General features: G+C 43.5%; 3 protein-coding genes across 7 annotated transcripts; all 3 read right to left on the minus strand.

Moving 5' to 3' along the window:
* Window positions 1-3276: 3276 nt before the first annotated feature.
* On the minus strand, window positions 3277-7475 carry LOC127765125 (arginine biosynthesis bifunctional protein ArgJ, chloroplastic). The gene is made up of 16 exons (XM_052289961.1): window positions 7214-7475; window positions 6984-7107; window positions 6643-6716; window positions 6503-6547; window positions 6352-6402; window positions 6203-6271; window positions 6044-6102; window positions 5883-5952; window positions 5712-5792; window positions 5525-5611; window positions 5087-5209; window positions 4766-4828; window positions 4491-4568; window positions 4239-4384; window positions 4057-4127; window positions 3277-3640 (listed from the first exon to the last, which is right to left on the minus strand). The coding sequence occupies exons 1-16, from the start codon at window positions 7379-7381 to the stop codon at window positions 3558-3560; spliced, it is 1392 nt and encodes a 463-aa protein (XP_052145921.1). The 5' UTR covers window positions 7382-7475; the 3' UTR covers window positions 3277-3557.
* A 2434-nt stretch (window positions 7476-9909) lies between these two features.
* Window positions 9910-12747, minus strand: LOC127768428 (transcription factor bHLH110-like). Of its 2 annotated transcripts, none has more exons than XM_052294009.1 (10): window positions 12492-12747; window positions 11991-12092; window positions 11865-11916; window positions 11625-11731; window positions 11451-11536; window positions 11185-11337; window positions 10970-11047; window positions 10801-10866; window positions 10459-10515; window positions 9910-10380 (listed from the first exon to the last, which is right to left on the minus strand). In XM_052294009.1, exons 2-10 carry the CDS (start codon window positions 12043-12045, stop codon window positions 10225-10227), a joined length of 810 nt encoding a protein of 269 aa, XP_052149969.1. In that variant the 5' UTR covers window positions 12046-12092; window positions 12492-12747; the 3' UTR covers window positions 9910-10224. The 2 variants fall into 2 exon arrangements, with proteins under 2 accessions (XP_052149969.1, XP_052149968.1); XM_052294008.1 differs by having other exon boundaries at window positions 11865-11922.
* Window positions 12748-13907: 1160 nt separating this feature from the next.
* LOC127765214 (uncharacterized) lies at window positions 13908-17472 on the minus strand. 4 transcript variants are annotated; one of them, XM_052290063.1, is made up of 2 exons: window positions 16630-17472; window positions 13908-14650 (listed from the first exon to the last, which is right to left on the minus strand). In XM_052290063.1, exons 1-2 carry the CDS (start codon window positions 17376-17378, stop codon window positions 14593-14595), a joined length of 807 nt encoding a protein of 268 aa, XP_052146023.1. In that variant the 5' UTR covers window positions 17379-17472; the 3' UTR covers window positions 13908-14592. The 4 variants fall into 4 exon arrangements, with proteins under 4 accessions (XP_052146023.1, XP_052146026.1, XP_052146024.1 ...); XM_052290066.1 differs by having other exon boundaries at window positions 14625-14643; window positions 16630-17471; XM_052290064.1 differs by lacking the exon at window positions 13908-14650 and adding an exon at window positions 16407-16523 and having other exon boundaries at window positions 16630-17471.
* Between the last annotated feature and the right edge of the window lie 1036 nt (window positions 17473-18508).

Below are 18508 nucleotides of genomic sequence, written 5' to 3' on the forward strand. Positions count from 1 at the left end.
TATGTTCTATGCTGAAAATTATTTGAACAAGTCCAAGTATAGAAAAGCTAATTTAGCGGGTCATGCTTGGGTTATGAGAAACCTTGAAGTTCCACAAGATTGTTATGACATGTTTAGAATGAGTAGGCCACTCTTTGAGAGGTTACATAATTTGTTGGTCTCATCTTATGGTCTGAAGTCAATTAGTAAGATGGATTCAGTTGAAGCTTTAGGAATGTTTTTGTGGACCATTGGGGCTCCACAATCATTTGTTCAAGTTAAGAACCAATTTGAGAGGTCAAAAGGAACAATCAGTAGAAAATTCAATGAAGTGTTGCAGAGTATCTATCTCCTTTCAAAAGATCTTGTCAAACCTAGAGACCCAAACTTCACAACTATTCACCCAAGACTACTTGTTGATCGGTTTGAGCCCCATTTCAACAATTGCATAGGTGCAATAGATGGGACACATATACCAGTAGTTGTGCCCGCATCAAAGGTGGTTCAACATGTGGGTAGAAATAAATATCCGACGCAAAATGTCTTGGCCATTTGTGACTTTGACATGAGGTTTACATTCATTGTTGCGGGGTGGCCTGGATCGGCACATGATATGAGGGTGTTCAATGATGCTTTGCGCAAATATGCCGCTATCTTCCCTCATCCACCACCTGGTAACTTCTCTTATCCGTTTAACAGTCTCGTCGAACTAGCATCAATTATAAAATAATGTCTCATGGTTTATGTTTATGCTAACAGGGAAATTTTACCTTGTTGACTCAGGCTATCCAAATCGACTAGGATATCTATCTCCATATAAAGGGACCAAATACCATTTACCGGAATTTCGAGAGGGTCCACGTCCTAGTGGCAAGAAGGAGGTGTTCAACCACTTGCATTCATTGCTTCGTAATGTGATTGAGCGCTCTTTTGGTGTTTTAAAAATGAAATGGAGAATTCTATTGGACTTACCAAGTTATCCGATGCTCAAGCAAACAAAAATAATACATGCTTGCATGGCGCTGCATAATTTTATTCGAGATAGCAAATTGAGTGATGAAGAGTTTGATCTGTGTGATAATGATGAAAACTACATGCCGATGCCTTCATCTCAAGGGAATGCCAGTCACATGGGAGACGAAGATGGGGACGCAAATGCCTTCCGTGATAGTATTGCTGATGCTTTATTTGCTAGGAGATAATAATTTGGTTTTAAGTCTATTATATATGTCGAAGAAATATTCATGAATGTATAATTATAAATATTTGTCAATTTTTTATTTATCTACATCAAATTTATATCTGTTGTATAAAGTCACCGAATGATGACAAAGGCATCCAAAAATAGTTGAGGGCATTCTAGACTTTAGCCATGCAAACTCAATAATCCAGGTTTCCAATAATCTAGAGAAAGAAACAGCTCACAGCTTATTTTCCTCTAGCTTATAATAATCTGACTCAATAAGTTGGATTATAATAATCCTAAGCTGAAAGAAACAGGGCCTTAGTTTGCTCATGTCACTCAAACTAGTCATTACTTCAAAAATCTTGAAGCAAGTTTATAGCATTTGGTATTTATAGCCCAATCACTCAAACTAGTCATCGCCTCAGCCTTGATAGCTCGGCCCTTTACACCGTAGCAACGGTCGATGAGAAACTAACTATCGGGCCATTAAGAGGTGGATAGTCCGAGGACCTTTCAACTGGTGGATTATCCTATCTCAATTCAGACAATATGGTCCATTGAAGCGTGCTATCTAGCCTGTCGATGATCAACTTCACCCAAACAATCTGGTTGGCCTAGACAATCCGATTTGTACAACATCAGCCTAGATAAATATATTGTCATGTACGCCAATTTGCACAAGGGAACTATCCGGCCTATACAACTCTGACTTTGACAAACATATTGTCTCGTACGCCAATATGTACAAGACAGATTGTCTAGCATGTTGATCCTCGATTGCTCAGACAAGTTTAGTAACCAGGCGGACAACACAACTATCCAAACTATTCCGCCCATTAGGCCTTTAGGGCGGCTTTATCAAACTCCATCCAAACTTTGATCAAGCTCACTTCCACTCACAAGGAAACTTTCATAATCTATAATGAGAATTTGAATTGTCTTGGGAAGCTAGAGGTTATGAAAATAGTTGCATCTACCAAAAGGTTCCAAAAGGACCAGTATCAGCCTCCATAGACACATATACAAGCCCAAGGAAATGAATCACACATTGTCAACATGATCTCATAACACAAATTCCACAAGAACTCCGTTGAACCGATACAAGAGTCTATGACAGTCGCAATAATGAGTCTATTAGTAGTATGGGCCAGGATCTATGATAGCGGCCAGTGTATGGAGATGGCTCGTGGTTAGGTCCATGTAAAAAAATTGTACTCTATACATTTTTTGGCATGGACCAAACCCTAAGCCATCTTCATACATGGGTTGCTATTATAGATCCCGGCCCATATGGTCGAGAAAGGGCCCATATAGAAGAACCTCAAAGTTCCACTTTGCTTGGAAACCCCACCAATATTCAAGCCCTAGCTAATCATGCTATCTGATATCCAAATACTTGAACCATAAATTTCCCTCACATGAATGTTCTTAGCTAGCATATAATTCTCCTCTGCATCATGATTTAAACACACACTATCTCATTTGATCTATTCACTAAGAGCATCATCAATGTTTCCAACCTAACTTGATATTGGTGTGGGTCTAGGTACATGATGCAGTGCACGAGAGAGTGCGCAATGTTTCTTGCCTGCCATTATAGATGGCCAAAGGGGTTGCTCGGCCCAGGCAAGACCAGGCCCTGGCTCGAGGTTAGTAGGCCTAGCAAGGCTCGACCTACACGCGGGCTAGGCCGTACTCGCCCACGTGCTGCACCAACGGTCCAGGCACAGCCCAATAAGACTCGGGCTGTGCTGGGCCGACCCGAAGGCACGAAAGCCCATCGTGCTCCTCCTTAGAAAAAGTCTATTTTGCCTCCCTCGTCTCTTTGGGCCGTTTCTTATATGACTAGAATAAGTCTATTTTGCGTCTCTCATCTATTTAGACTGTGCCTTTAAAAGGTTGGAATAAGTCTATTTTAGCTCCCTCATCTATTTTGCCTCCAGATCGTTGGACCGAGCCGACCTATTGTGCCGAGACAAAGGCCCAAGCACGGGGCCAACATCAGTCGGGCCATGCCGTGCTTGGCCGGGCCAAAAACCCGTGCCATGGAGCAAGCCGAATTTGGAGCTTAACTGATTCTTCTCCCCCAAAGAAACGATATACATACATGATTGCACACAAAAATACAAACTTTATTCGGCGTGCGCCCAAACATCCCCTGTCACTGTTATAAATTAGAATTGAATCAGATGGCATGGCAGACAGCTTACTTATTGTGCCGTAACATTGTATAGCGCATTCCTTACACTTACAAAAGAATGCACGTTCAGCCGATTGATACAACAAAGGGCGAGTCTCAATATGATACAGATCGCTCAGATGCCTAGCTGCATCCGAACAGCGTTCCATTTCCATCAAGCGGAGACCGTTCTTCATAGACAGTGTAAGACTTTCACGTCGTGTATTCCGCATTTATCTCGACATACTTATAACTTAAATCACAGCCCCAGGCCTTTCCACTTCCTCCTCCCCTCCCTGGCAGATAAACACAACGAACATGCGTCATATGCCAGTCTCAAACAATTTCGTACAAGACAATGATAATGAAGCATCTGGTTGTTCAGGTAAAAAACACGGCTGGGCAAGACGTAATATTAGCTTTCCTAAAAACAAATTTACTTTTGTGCGCAACTGTTCAAGTTTTCTTCAACTAAAGGTGCCATGCCAAATAGGAAATCAAGGAATAAGAAAGGATACCCCAAAGCAAATGCATCAAGCCAATAAAACTACTCCGGTTCAGTGCAAATATATGTTGGATGCAAGAGGCACATTTGTGCTTTCTAGAGAAATGATGCAACCAGAAGTCCATGACTAACATTGTGACACAAGAACATACTACAGATTCAGCCACGCAACAAGAAGTCGAGTTATGCAACAAGTTGAATGCTTACCAACTGATACATCAATGTTCACTGTACCATGGATGTCTCCAGCATCTTTCAGATACTTGCTGGCCGCAGATCTATGAAGAAACAGTAGATATTTTAAATTCTATTGTAAGATCTACAGAAATTACAATTCATTCAAAGTCGTCAATAAAAAAAATAATTCTATGTTGTCAAGGTTTCTTAACCTGTCAAATGGGAGTGGTTGACCATTTTTCATTAGTGGAATAGCTCCAAGGGAAATATCAAGCTGGTCCGCATCAAACTGAATGCCTGAATAACCGACAGAACAAGCAATACGTCCCCAGTTTGGGTCTCTTCCAAATACAGCGGCCTGATAAAAAATAATTTAACAACTCAGGCTTTCTGGGCTAACGAATGACAGAGGGGTGTCAATCCTCTCCTAATTAGCAAAATTTTGCTGCTAAACAGTATCATACTTTAACCAGGGAGGAAGATGCCACTGAACGAGCAATTTTAGCTGCTTCAGCCTCATTATTGGCACCAGCTACAGTAACCTACAAAGGGAATGGGCACTTTAGAAGCTTGTGTCACACCGAAGAAATTAAGAAAGGAAATTTGATATGATGAATAATTGAATGCAGCAGTTGCCAGATAACTTGATTTGTATATCAAACGTCAAGTCATCATGCTAAAAGAAAATGCAGCATACTATGCTGATGGTGCGAAGTGAATGAAATGCTAAGCGCTTAACCTCAATTAGACATGTTGCACCCTCACCATCCCATGCTATGGATTTTGCAAGACCTTGCATTACCTACAGGAGATAAATAGGTCAGCATCTTTTTCCTTGATAGGTACAGTTTGCTGTAAATAAAAATACATCAAAAACTCTGCAACCAAGAAGAAAATAAGATTCATATCGGTCCATCCTATGGGAAGCTAAGAAAAGAAATTTCAGACTGGAGTAATCTGATAAGTCTACAGAAAAGTGCATTTCAAAATAAATATGGAGACAAGAACATGGAGCCTGGAGTCACATGAAAAGGAAAAGCTTGGGGGAAGTAAAACTTACAGCATCTAAGCATGCTTGGAACTGTTGAGCTTCAGTGCTATCATGAGTAAGGATACTGGATAAACCAGATAACCCACTAGCCAGAGCAATAACACAGTCATTGGTACTCGTATCACCATCCACCTAAAGAATTATGACGTAAACAATCAAGATGTTTGCCTACTAGTTTCAGGATCAAATTGCCATAACAACCATACCAAATTAGTAGACAGAGGATGCATTATGCCCGTTAGATTTCCATAACACAAAGAAAACTAAACCTCAATGCTTGCTAAATTTAGGAGCATTTTGCAGACAGTTCTCTTGTTTGTTATTACAGTTTAATTTGCCCATATTTACCCATGTGATGTGAGTAATTAAGATTGATAAGTTCTTTTGTAGGTTGAGTAACTGTTGACATGCTAATCAACTCAAGAGGAATGGTTTCTCAGTACTTACTGTTATTTGATTGAAGCTTCTACTCACTGATGTTCGGACCATTTCTCTCCAAACATCACTGCTGACTTGAGCGTCAGTTGTTAAAACCTGTAAGAGAAAGGGTTATAATGAAGCTCATACATGCCTTGAGAAAGGGATCAATAGAGGAGTAGGACTGTGTGGAAAATGAGATTGATACAGAACTTACACCAAGCATTGTTGCCATATTTGGATGAATCATCCCAGAACCTTTGGCCATTCCTCCTATTTTGATAGGCACTCCTCCAATCTAACTTTTCAATAAAGAGATGATAAGAACAAAGATAATGTCAAACCAAATAAACCTAATGAGAATAATACGAGGCTAAGAAAGTCAAACCTCTGTCTGTACAGCGATGCTCTTGCTAACAAGGTCTGTAGTTGTAATGGCCACAGCTGCAGAATTTGCACTGTGACAGGGGCAGAGGTAATAAGTTAGATATAGTCATATAGAAATGACACTTGCAGATGCATTTTACATGCAATGCGTGCTAACTATACCCCTCAATGGATGAAGACAGTGAGCCCACAAGTCTATGAAGTGAATTTACAAGTGCCTCCTGCATTGTCAAAACCCAAGCGTCAGATGAAATTGTACTAGGTTAGCCTACTAGTTTAGTACAGTCACTCAACCATAGTTTGGTTGTGGCAACACTGTACCTTCTTTATTCTCTGACCAATAACACCAGTGGACTGGATCAGTATGTCATTTGTGCTCACATTAAGAAGCTGCAAAAACCGATAGCCAATTAGAGAAAACATCATTGATGCCTGGCCAACTTATAGGCATCCAATCGGCAAGTAAGTACCTTGGCAACAGCATCAGCACTATCCACTGTATCCTGATATCCTGCATCACCCTGAGATAAATTATTTAGATAAGTATATCAATACTAGCCACGGTGTTTTCAAATACAGTACAGAGCCAGTGGAACGGACACGGTTGTCAGAAACACTTACCGTTGCTGCATTTGCTTGTCCAGCATTAATTAACACAGCTCGAGCCTAGAAAACAATACATTGAAAACATAGAATACCTCAATGAATTATTACTTCCATTTATTTGTCAAAAGGTGAGATGAGAGGTAGAATTAACTTACTGTTTTTGATGAATTAAGGAAACGCTTACAGTACAAAACTGGTGCAGCAGCAACAACATTCGTAGTAAAAGCTCCTGAAAAGAACCCAACAGGACAATAACTAAGCCCAACCGACAGATTTCATATGGCACTGCACAAGCCGATACACCAACGCAACTCAGAACTCAGAACAGCAAAATATTCACAGCCGTTCATCCTAACGAGCACGCATTGATACACATTCTGCAGCTGTTAGCAGTTGCTGAGAAATGGTAACGAGAAGTGAAACTGAAGTCTGAACTCTGAAGAAACTTCTGCTACTACGAGTGAACTGAATAGAAAGTGTTGGTGATAGCCTTTACCCGCGACAGTGGCGTCGACGTCGCAGGCGACCAGCGCAAGGTCGGGCTTCTCGCCCTTGGCGCGCAGACCGCCGTAGATACCCGCCGCCTTGAACCCCTTCGCCGCCGTGACGCCGCCTTCCACCTGAACCCGCACCCGATCAGCAACCAGCCACCAGATTCAGCATACTGAAAAAAAAAAAACCCACAGCCCAACGCCCCCGCGGCTTCACCGGAAACCAGTTACCCACCTGCTTCCACGGGCCGTCGGGGAGGAGGATCGGCGCCGCGGAGATAAACCCCTCGGCGGCGGCGCAGACCACCCTGGATGGCCGCGGAGAGCTCGTCCGGAAGGAGGAGCGGTGGTGGTGCGGCAGCGGCGTGCGTGGATGGAGGAGCAGGAGGGAAGGGGGCGGCATCGCCGGCAGTTGACGCGCGGTGGCGGCCGGCGGCGAGGGGGTCGTCGCGGCGAGGTGGCAAGTGGGTGTGACACAGCGTGGGAGCGGGCCGGGTTTTTACTCCTTATTTTATTTTATTTTTATTTTTTTTTGGGTGCGAGGCCTGGAGGCGGCTAGCAGGTGGGGCCCATGGGTTGGTGACGGACTGACGGTCAGAGGGCCGGGAGCGGGTAGGTCTTGGGCCGTGGACTCGTGCGCAGTCAATTCTATGTTGTTGTTTTTTCTTTTTCGGGAGAAAAAAAACATATAGGCTGTATTTAGTTCCCTTCAAACTTCTAAAAATTCCATCACATCAAATATTTAGACATATACATGGAGCATTAAATTTGGACGAGAAAAAAAAACCAATTGGACAGCTTACATGTAAAATTGCGAGACGAATCTTTGGAGCCTAATTACGCAATGATTTGACAATATAGTGCTACAATAAACATTTGCTAATGACGAATTAATTTAGCTTAATAGATTCGTCTCGCAGTTTACATGTGGAATCTATTATTTGTTTTGTTATTAATCTACGTTTAATACTTCAAATGTGTGTTCGTATACGTCAAAAAAAATTTAGGCCAAACAACTGACACGGCCATACTTCCAAAGTAACAACGGTATGTGCAGACCTATGTGTATGTTTGGGGGAATAATTAACTATTTGCCACTCTTATAAGTGATAATTAAGGATTTATCACTGGGTCCACATGTTATAGGCACATGAGGACCCACATGTCAAAGACTTTGAGGCAAATAATTAATTGCCACATCTTAGAGGTGACAAAAAGTTAAATGAAGTTAGATCAATCTTCGGTTCGAGAAAATGTCTAGCTAGCATGCTACTTTGATATTCAAGATCTATCAACATAATCACTGGATACTGTCATGTGGCACAAGCAGTGATGGATGTAGAATAAAATATTCTAACTAATCTCTACTGCTTTAAAATTGGAGTTGTCCTCTTTCCACCCCCTTCTCCCACTGTGCTCGCACGGTTAGCATACATAGGTATTCACCAGATCTAATGTTTTATCCCTAATCTTATTATAATCCATCCCTATTTTATATGACCTGACCATTATAGTGCAAGGATATGTTACTAGTAATACCTAAATGATCAATATCTAACAAATATTCCAAAAGACCATGTTTGTTGGACACCATCCAACTACTCCTAAGCCCCAACCTAGATAAGAAAAATAAGATGGACCAAGCGAAATTGTGGTTGTATTCATATTGGGAATGCCATATTACAGTATCCCGTTCGAGGGCCGGATGGGATGAGATCTTATTTGTGACTCCCTCCCTCGTGCTAGGAGATGAGCTCGACGGGGCATGTGGCTACCGCAACGATTTGCGGTGGCTGTTGCGGCATGGAAGCGATCCAATTTTTGTCGCGACAGTGTGGGTCAAGTTGATGGTGGCGACAATGATGCCACAAATTCTCCCGGCCATGTGGTGCAGAGGAGAGAGGAGTCAGGGCTCGGTCTAGGACCATAGAAGGAGGAAGATAGGAAGAAAGGAGAAAAACATAAAAGATAGGAGAGGTTGGGGGGGGAGGAAGGATCGAGCTATTAGTTTTTTGTTTTTTACCATTGCAGAGGAAGATATTGGGGCTTTCATTATCTCATGTAGTGTCTTCCTTCGAGGCTGTCGTTCCACGTTCTGATTCAACATCCTCCATCAAGCTTCTTCTTCCTCTCAAGCTCATTATTCTTTTCTCTGTAGTCAACAATACCTTGCTGATCCTCAGTCGGGGGTCTTGTGATGTGGGGGTGAGAGAGAGGAGAAGAGGAAGAGGACAACACGTGTGCTCGTTGGTGCGTGCAGCTTTCTCTTCTTCCTCATGGTACCAACAAGTACTAACCTAGTACCGATGGGTATCGACTGGTACAAATGGGTATCAAACTTTGGTACCGACAGGGTATCACTGGTACCTATGGGATATCAGATCTGGTAGCGACAGGCTTTAGATTTGGTACCACGGGCCATGTATCGGTTGGCACCAGAATCTCTTTGCCACATGTTGTTGGGCTACAATCTGGTCTGCGTTAGGCCCAACCAGGCCCAAGAAACGGGTAACAAAAGCACACACTTCTGCAATGCTCGTGCTCGGGCATCAATAGACAACACCGACTTCCTCGTCCTCCCTACTTCTTTCAAGGTCATATCTCAGTTCTAGTTCTAGTTTGTATCTAGAATCTTTCTCAAACCTTATGTATCTCCTAGTTTCCTCTTCTTCAACCTCTCCAAACACTTTATAGTTGAATGGGATACTATTGCAATTTCTGATTGGAGAAGAGGGTTGTTAACACTTTCCAATTGAGTAAAAGTTAAGCTGCCACGTGAACACAAGTGCAATAGAGGTTGTTTGAGCATGTAACCTATCCCAAATAAACATAGGCTATAGCCTATTTGAAGCTAGATCGATGTAGCAATTTGTAAACATCTTGAAACGCTGACAAACAAGAATTACTTTTACAACACATATGGTAGCAAGATATTAACTCGGCCAAAGAGTTGGTTACGGGCTTACGGCAAAGTTTCCAGAAATACATGCGAATATCATGAACATGAAAAGGTTGCTCAATGTTGGAGAAGCCATCGTGTTGCTAGCTGCTACCTTTACACATGCCCAATTTTGGTATTTTACAGCCGTAATGCTTGCTTCTTATTGACTCAAAGGACGCCTAATGCATTCGTAACCTCGTGGACGCGTGACTGCTAATCAAACATCCAAACTAGTAGTATTCCCGTAACTCCGATTAGAGTAAGTTCAAACGAGCTGCCACGTCTCGTTTAATTTACAGTTGCAGCTACTGATTACTGAACCAGATCCTCTTCTGATCCTCGACGTCCGTGCGGCGGCGACCGCCCTCTGCCGCGAGGCTCACGACGGCCGGCGACAGCGCCGCCACGCACAGGCCTCGCCGGCGAAGCTCCGTCGCCGTGCCTCCTCCTCCTCCGGCATCCTGCAGCCACAAAACTGTTGCAATTGCAGTAAAGAAGGACATGACATGGCTGCAACTTTCAAGAACAGAAAATACGACCTGCTGCTGCGACGATGCAGAGGAGGAGCTTGTTCCAGGGTAAGGCGCTGTCAGAATCTGAAGAGGAAGTGAAAAACACTGAGATTCTGCAGGCTTTTTTTATCATGTGAAACACGCGAAAACGACTTAGTCCATTGGGTTGCAGATGCCAGGGTTCACCAAATTATTTTGGGTGGGGTTATCATCATTTTACGGTAAAACGGTTATTATGGTAACCACGTGATTATCGTGAAAATTGTACTATTACCACGAGGTTTATCGTGATTTTAAAAACTCGTAAGGTTTTGTAAACCTTGGTCATGGACTCGTCGTGCCTGGCTACGATGTCTGACGCGCGATTACCTGGATTTGTTGGTGGAGTTGCCGTATGCAGGCGGCTGCTTCGTGGAGCACCGATGCGGTGTCTGTCTGCTCGGACGATCAGGTTCAGAAAATTAACGCTCTCAGATCAGCAAAATCACTGATGATTAACATGGATAGAAAACACTAGCTAGGTCGTTGATTAATTAACCTTGCCGTAAGGTGAAACTAACTGCTGCAGAGCTGTGATTCTGTCGCCCAGTTTCTGGCTCCTCTTGTTACATGTTGCCTGCATTTACGATGGCAGTGAGAGGGAAAAGATAGCCAATATGAACGAGAGAAAGCCCCTACACTGACAACACTGATGAAGTGATGATTACAAGAACTGTAATTGTTTCACTATCAGATACTCAAAAATGATACTACCTTCGTAGTTTGATTTCTTGGCTTTGCATGGCACTTCACCCCATGCCTTGGAGGTTGTGTCGTCGCCGTAGTTGCTGTCTTGAGCCTCTTGGAGCTCCTGAAACCGCCGTCGCCGGTCATCGGCTCCCCGGCCGCCGTCCATCTCACCAAATGCTGACGACATAAACAAGCATTTCCCAAACCACGTAAAAATTAATAACACAAACTTTACTGGCTTGATGATATTATCACAAGGTTTCAGGTAGGCGAAGAGGATTATTACATACAGCAGCAGAAGTAGCAGCAATTGGCTGGGAATAGCTGAACTGCGCGAGTGCAGGCCTGGCGCCTCCGCCATAGATCGAGCTCTCTCCTGTTGTTATCAGTTCATCAGAAAAATAGTATCAAAGTAAAACAATCTCACCATCCACGCAGAAAGCATTTCGAAAGAGTGGAGTTACCCAAGTAGCTCTCTGAACTTCTCGTGGTGAAAAACGTTGGTGACTGAAGATTCTGAAGCGACGGCGAGAAGCTCATGTGATGGAACAGGTCATAGTCCGCGGCGATCCTGACCAAAGAGACGAAGAAATTTTCAGTGGTTTCATGCGAATTGAAAGATCGTATACCATTTCCATTATCTAAAAAAAGATATTGAATTGAAAGATCATTTGAAGGCCCTCACTACCGAATCCAACACTTACATTCTGTCAAAGCCTACAGTTGTGGAAGGTGAATTAGACGCTTCGCATTTCACTGCAACTGAAGAAACCTGTTAAATAAATTCGACAGAGAAGAAAATAAAATGTCATGGCAGTTGGGAAATTTACCGTAGTCGTCAGTGAACGGTATGAGCAGAGACGATGGTGCAGAGCAGTTCCACATTATCTATGATTATGCTCTCAGCACCAAAAGCCTGCAGGTTTCAACACCTAGAGAATTACAGTAAAGATCACAAGTTCACAACGTTCAGTTGCAGTTAAGAGGAAAAAGAATCAATAGTAGTTTAGAGTAGACAAGAAACAGAGAAGACCCATTGCTCAAAAGTTAAAAGAAGAACCAGAACAGAGTCAAGCTCTTCTGGATGAATTTGTATTATTTTTCAGAGACACACAATTCATCACAATCAATCCAATAAACTAAGACCTGCCCATCTTTAAAATCCCAGAATACACCACAAGATCCAGAAATCACAGAAAGAAACAGAAGCAGCCATCAAGCTCACAGGTTTGACACGAACAAGAACAACCAAGCTCGTGTCTTTCTACTGAATTCTCTTGCAATGCAGATGGCCCAAACAAAGTAGAACATAAACCGGCAAAAGTTCTTACAATGGGAGGATGCAGGCACAGGCAGGCACTAGATCGCAAGAGCAATGTCGACGCTACGGCAGAGAAGGCATAGCAATGGCTGCTAAATACTCCTCTGCTGCTACGTGTGTGGCGTAAGCAGAGCGCTTAATTGCGTCGTTTGCTTGGCCTCCCTCTCCTCTCCTCTCAGATGCTGCCGTTTTAACTCAGGCTGCTGCTAATTATAACCTCCAAGCTTTGCCAAATCAAACACATGAGATGGGAAGAGATCACAAGCATGCCGAGAAATTTCAGAGGAGCACACGGGAAAACTGGGCGGATCGATTGGCCACCATTAATAGGAGGGCCTGCCACTTCTCACAAAAATTAAATAAGTTCAGCTCCGGCCTCTCATGGCCGTTTCGCCTTGACTTCTTTTTACATGCAGATATGATTAGTAGCTGATTAGTACTAGCACTTTATTACTACTACAACCTCTAATAATGATAATCACATCAGTATTTTTTTTCTGAGAGAGATTTGCACTGCTGCAAACTGCGTTACTGTCTGTTAGTATTTTACTGATCAGTTGCTGGCGTCTTGCTGCACCGGCTGTGGCAGGATCGTTGCAGCAGTGAGAGAGGAAAAAAAGAGATGTTTTTTGGATTAGGCTCTTGTCTCTCCCTCTCCCTGCCACGTGGCAACGAGTGTCAGGTAGGACGACGCTGGTCTGGAACTCTGAATCTGGTTGACCATTGCTCGATCCCTCATTGGTTTTGTTTAACATGTCAGGATCAGTTCAAGCTCTAATGATTAAGTAAATAGACAGAAATGACCGATGAACCAAACACCGTTAGAGCAGATATAATAGCACTTCTTCAGTCGGTGATAACAACATCCACATCATCGTTATATTACGTGGAGGAGGGAGAAAACATGAAAACGAAGAGAGCGAGCGCTTGCTGAAGCGCCGGGTGGTAGCACGATAATTTAGGCCATATTAAACATTTTATATGGTTTGTGGGTCTCCGGTTCAGTTTATTTGATCTTTTGTGGCCATGCAGTTTATTTGATCTTTTGTGGCCATGCATAGCGTGCAGCTCCTAATATACGTTAGTTTTATGCTCAACAGCTCAAGCACGGTGGACCATATATATAGAGCTTGGTTTTGTTCATCTGTGCATATAATAATTAAGTCCAATTCACGCTTATATAAAGCCAACTTATAGTTTGCCCTTTGTATAAGCAATCTACAATCATCAACTCTAGATGACATGGACATATGTTACCGCCGTCAAAAAGCTTTGCTATTAGCCTTGCTCTTAGGGAGGGCTTATGGCCGGCCAATTGTTTAACCTTTGCATCGCAATCAGCTGCCTGCAATGCTTCTTGATTTCTCAGGGGTGTTTGCATCATCTAAAATGTGTACCACTCTCGAGGCGACAAGATTCTGCAAGCTGAGTCTCAACAGCTGATGACACGTCGTCTTTCATGTAACCAGAAAATAATGATAATAACTGAATGCCAGTAGAACCCTGAAGGAGAGGTTGGGATGATTAAAAGATGCAAATCACCTTCAACATCAAGATGAAAATGTTTGCAAGTGTTGACGTATAAAGAGAAGCTTTACGTTTAGCAGAGGGAAACTGACGCAAATCGTTAGCCAGAAATGTGTCAGCCATGAGTATCAATGTTCGGTATCCTGCATCATTTTGGGGTTGGGTGTTAGAAAATTGGGTCAGTTCGAACGGCCGAGTATTATTTCACAGCCGACTAGATTGTCAAACACACGTTTCCTTTCTAGCTCATCGGTTAGCATGTCCAGATCATCATGGCGTATCCATCTACATAACTGCTGTTTCTGAAGTCTGAACAAACAACACATGTAACACAACTAAACAAGAAATAGATGCATGGAGCAAACTTACCGATGCCTGTGAATGCAATGGGAAAAAAAAACCCAGTAAATTCTAGGGGAAGAGGTTATTCCAATAAAAGAGGGCTCTACCTTTCTAATGTCAGAGATAAATATTTCATTAACTCATGTTTGTTTGATGCGATCACCATGATTTGATTTATTAGATGCTATGCGGCCAGCTTTACGCAAAAGCTTGTCTTCACTCCTGCCTGCCGTCTTTGCAATCTAGAATAGTTCCTGCCGATAAGTCCCAGTACCAGTGTTCGCAGCTTTTATCTGAAATCTATGCAGCAACTGTTTCAAAGTCATGGCTCAATATTAAGAAAAAGTAAAACAACTTTGACTCAGTTTGTGTTCATCACAAAGATCGATTCATCAGTGGACAAAACTAGTGCTGTTGCAGTCCAATTTGTTTTAGAAGTGCCAATAATAATGTCTAAGGATGCAAGTGACTCAAACAGTGCTAAATGACAGAAGACACATGCCCCACATTAACTATAGTGGCTATTGTATCAACCACTTGAGGATTCAAACCTACTGAAAACTCTATTTGATGGAAGTAAAGTAAGCAGAAAACGGCAGATGAACTCAATGTCATTCAAACCATTCTGCCTATAAAGCTTACATTTGGCTGATAGCACCAGAAGAATCAGAGATGAGAGATCTATGTGGCAGGAACAGTTTGATATAATTAATAAGTTTCCAGTATTCACAAAACTCCTATCCCAAAGGCACACCTTCATAATGTTTTAGTGAAAAAGGATTTATCTCACATTCCACTTGACACCTATGAAAGTATGCTAATGACAAAGGAAAAAGGTACGAAAAACTCAGCTCCCAAATATGAGGTAGGCCTCTAACAAGTTTTCATGTGCAACACCTCACCCAAATACAACTGACAAGGTAACTTGTCAGCCCAATCAAGACTATATGGTTCATTTCAGAAATAACTACTATTCAATAGATATATCTACTGTACTTCAAATGGGAATTTCTCCATAAATCCTAACAAGCCAACTTGTTCTATAGGAGGCATGTATGCTGCTATTCTGCTTCTCTCTACTGTACGCTACATAACTCTCTTGATGGGCAGAGAAACAGAGCCTTATTGTGCAATGATCTCTGAACAGAAGATGTCTGATCCCATTTATAGCTTATGGAAAAGCGATGTTTTATGCAAACTTGTAGATTGAAAAATGGAAAGCATATGTGAACTTAGCATCAGCATGTACGGTCTTGATTATTGAGCTTAAACATTTGAGAAGCCTATATGATCAATCAACAAAAGAAATTCTGAAATTCATCTAAATCTCACTGAAAAACTAACAGAAGAGCTTCCAGTTTATGAAATATCGATCAACAAAAACAACTTCAAAAATCATCTAAATTTCATCGACAGATGAACAAAGGAACCACCATTTCAATATTCTATGAAATGCAAAGTTGCAAACTGATCCATAGTAAGAAGACTTCCACCTTGTGCCCTCCCAGTGTGAATCCCTTTGCAATTGCATAAGGTTAGAATATCCAGTAGTAAAGTATTCAAGACTTTTGGACGGTGTCCGTAGAACATATTCAGGTTGCATTACCATTGATAAACAGGAGAACGAATAATCGGTTTCAAAGCACACAAAAATAGACAAGAATAAACCAGCGAGTCACCTAACATGTTTATTGGTTTCTTCGCATTTATCGAAGGGAAGTCATGTTAAATGTGGTGCTTACTCCCCTTATAGGCTTATAAGGCTTATAAATAGAAGCCGGGAGGTACGATTCCGTCTATTCACCACCTAAATTCAGGTATAGGAGTCCAGCACACTCAATGTTTCCATAATAGCAAAGCTTATGCAAACAATTTGACAAGTACCTAGCACAGCTGCACAGGGAAGACCATTCTCTCCAATTTGTATTGAAAGCATGAACCAAATTCTTTACAATGGTGATAATAACTCATAAGTTCACAATCGACAGGTGCAGCAAGCATAAGTTCTTTCACATGAGCAGCAAAAATTTAAGCACATAATGGAACAGCATATGTGTAGTATATGGAACAAATACTCCCATCTCAAAACCCAGTTGGGTACACTGTGTATCATAACAGAAGCAAAGTATATAGCATTTCTGATCAGAACAAAAGAAATCGCCCTCAGCGGCAACTACAGAAGAAAAGGAAAGATCAAATCATTATTTTGCTTCTGTTTCTCGGATTGATGCCTCGCTTCCATCAATACACGCGCTAGAGCTAAAGAGGAGTTTTATTACCTCGCAGGCGCCGCAGGGGCATTGACGACGTTCCTGCGCACCACTCTGGGTGCCCCACCCTTGCCATTCTCCTTGGAGCCATTGGCGCCGCTGCCAGTGTCGCCCAGGATCAAATCGCGGAGGCCCGAGCTGAGCTCCTTCTCCCTCTTCTCCCTCTCCTTCTCCTTCGCCCTGGCGGTGGCGGCGGCGAGGGGCTCGAAGTGGTTGCCGTAGATGTACTCCGCGGAATAGCCATCCTCGTCGTCGAAGATCATGACGTGGCCGTGCCACTCCCAGACGCGGTACTCACCGCCGGAATCGTCGTGGAAGCCGACGCAGATGTGGTGGTCGCCGACGGCGACGGACTGGCCGGAGTTGGGCTTGAGCGCCTCCTCCGCCTCCCCGGCGAGCACGAGCCGCACGATCTCCTTCTCCAACTTGGCCTCCTCCCTCGCCAGCGTCCGCCGCCGCCTCGCCTCCCCGGAGACCACCTCCCCATCGGATCCCTCCCCTTCCCCATCCTCGCCGTCGTCGTCATCGTCGGAGGCCCCCGCGGCGGCCGACAGCGCGGCGAACTCGTTGAGGAGGAACTCGTCGAGGTCCTGGGTGAGGAAGGAGTTGGTGTCGAGGAAGGGCGGGCGGAGCTGGACCCGGCTCATCAGGTTCTGGAGGAACAGCGCGTCCACCGGCGCCGCTGCCGCCCCCGCCGTGGCGGCGGAGGGGCTAGGTGGCTGCGGCGGCGGCGGCGGCGGCGGCGGCGGCGAAGCCATGGGCGCAGTAGGGTTTTGGGTTTTGGGTGGGCTCGTGTGGATGACGCGGACTCGCCGTGGATGAGGACGAGGAGACGGGAGGAGACGAGGAGATATTTTCCTCCCTTGGAGCTCAGGAATATGGGCTGGTTTTATTTTAGGCTGGGCTTCCAGTGCGATTTCTGGGTCAAGTATGGTGGGCTTAAAGGCCGTACATGACCTGAACTGCAGGCCGCAGGGGGCTCTGAAATGCTTCACATAAAACGGTTTTATAAATTTTCTTTAGAACAAACAGTTTATACTTGAACGATTTCGTTAAGGGTAGAAAAAATCTAGGTGATTTTTTTGCTAGAAATCACCCGACAAATGGATAGTCAGTTCCAGAATGTATAGATGGCCAAACGGGCGGCCGCACGGCCCAGGCACGGTTGTGCTCGGGCCGGCATGGCCCGACCAACACACCGGGTTGTTCCGTGCCAGCCCACGTGCTCAACCTGTAGCCCATGCACGGCCCAATAATGGTCAGGCTGTGCCGGCCTGGCCGGAAGGCACGGCAACCCATCGTGCTTTCTTTGAATTAAGTCTATTTCCCCTCCCTCATCTTTCGTTTGTGACATTTATATAGCTAAAATAAGTCTATTACATCCCTAATCTTTTGGCCGTGCCATATAATATGTCTATTTGTCCTCCGTATTCTTTATGCCCAATCTTACATTATGGTTGAAAATAAGTCTATTTCATCTCCCTGACGTTCATGTCGTGCCGGGTTGGCCCACCGTGCCGAGCCATAGGTCCAGGCACGACCCAACAGCCGGGCTGTGCCATGCCTGGACCAGGCCAAAATCCTGTGCCGTGGGCCGCGCCGTCGGGCCTCGAGCCTTATGGCCAACTATACTTGAATGCATACCACGAGGGATGTCATCCTTTTATAATTTTCAACTAAAACTAGCTATCTAAGTCACGGCTTCGCGCAATCATAACCTGTCTTTTATTTCCAAATATGATAATACATTGTTTGTAATAATTATGTATGTTAAAATTTAATTGGTCTATTTGCATATTTGAATTCTATTATTCAATTTTAAGCATTTAACTTTGGAGAGTATTTGGTTCAATGTTCGAGCAATCAGGTTGACATATAATTTTGGATT

Source organism: Oryza glaberrima, chromosome 3 (genome assembly GCF_000147395.1).
Source record: "Oryza glaberrima chromosome 3, OglaRS2, whole genome shotgun sequence".
Taxonomy (NCBI): domain Eukaryota; kingdom Viridiplantae; phylum Streptophyta; class Magnoliopsida; order Poales; family Poaceae; genus Oryza; species Oryza glaberrima.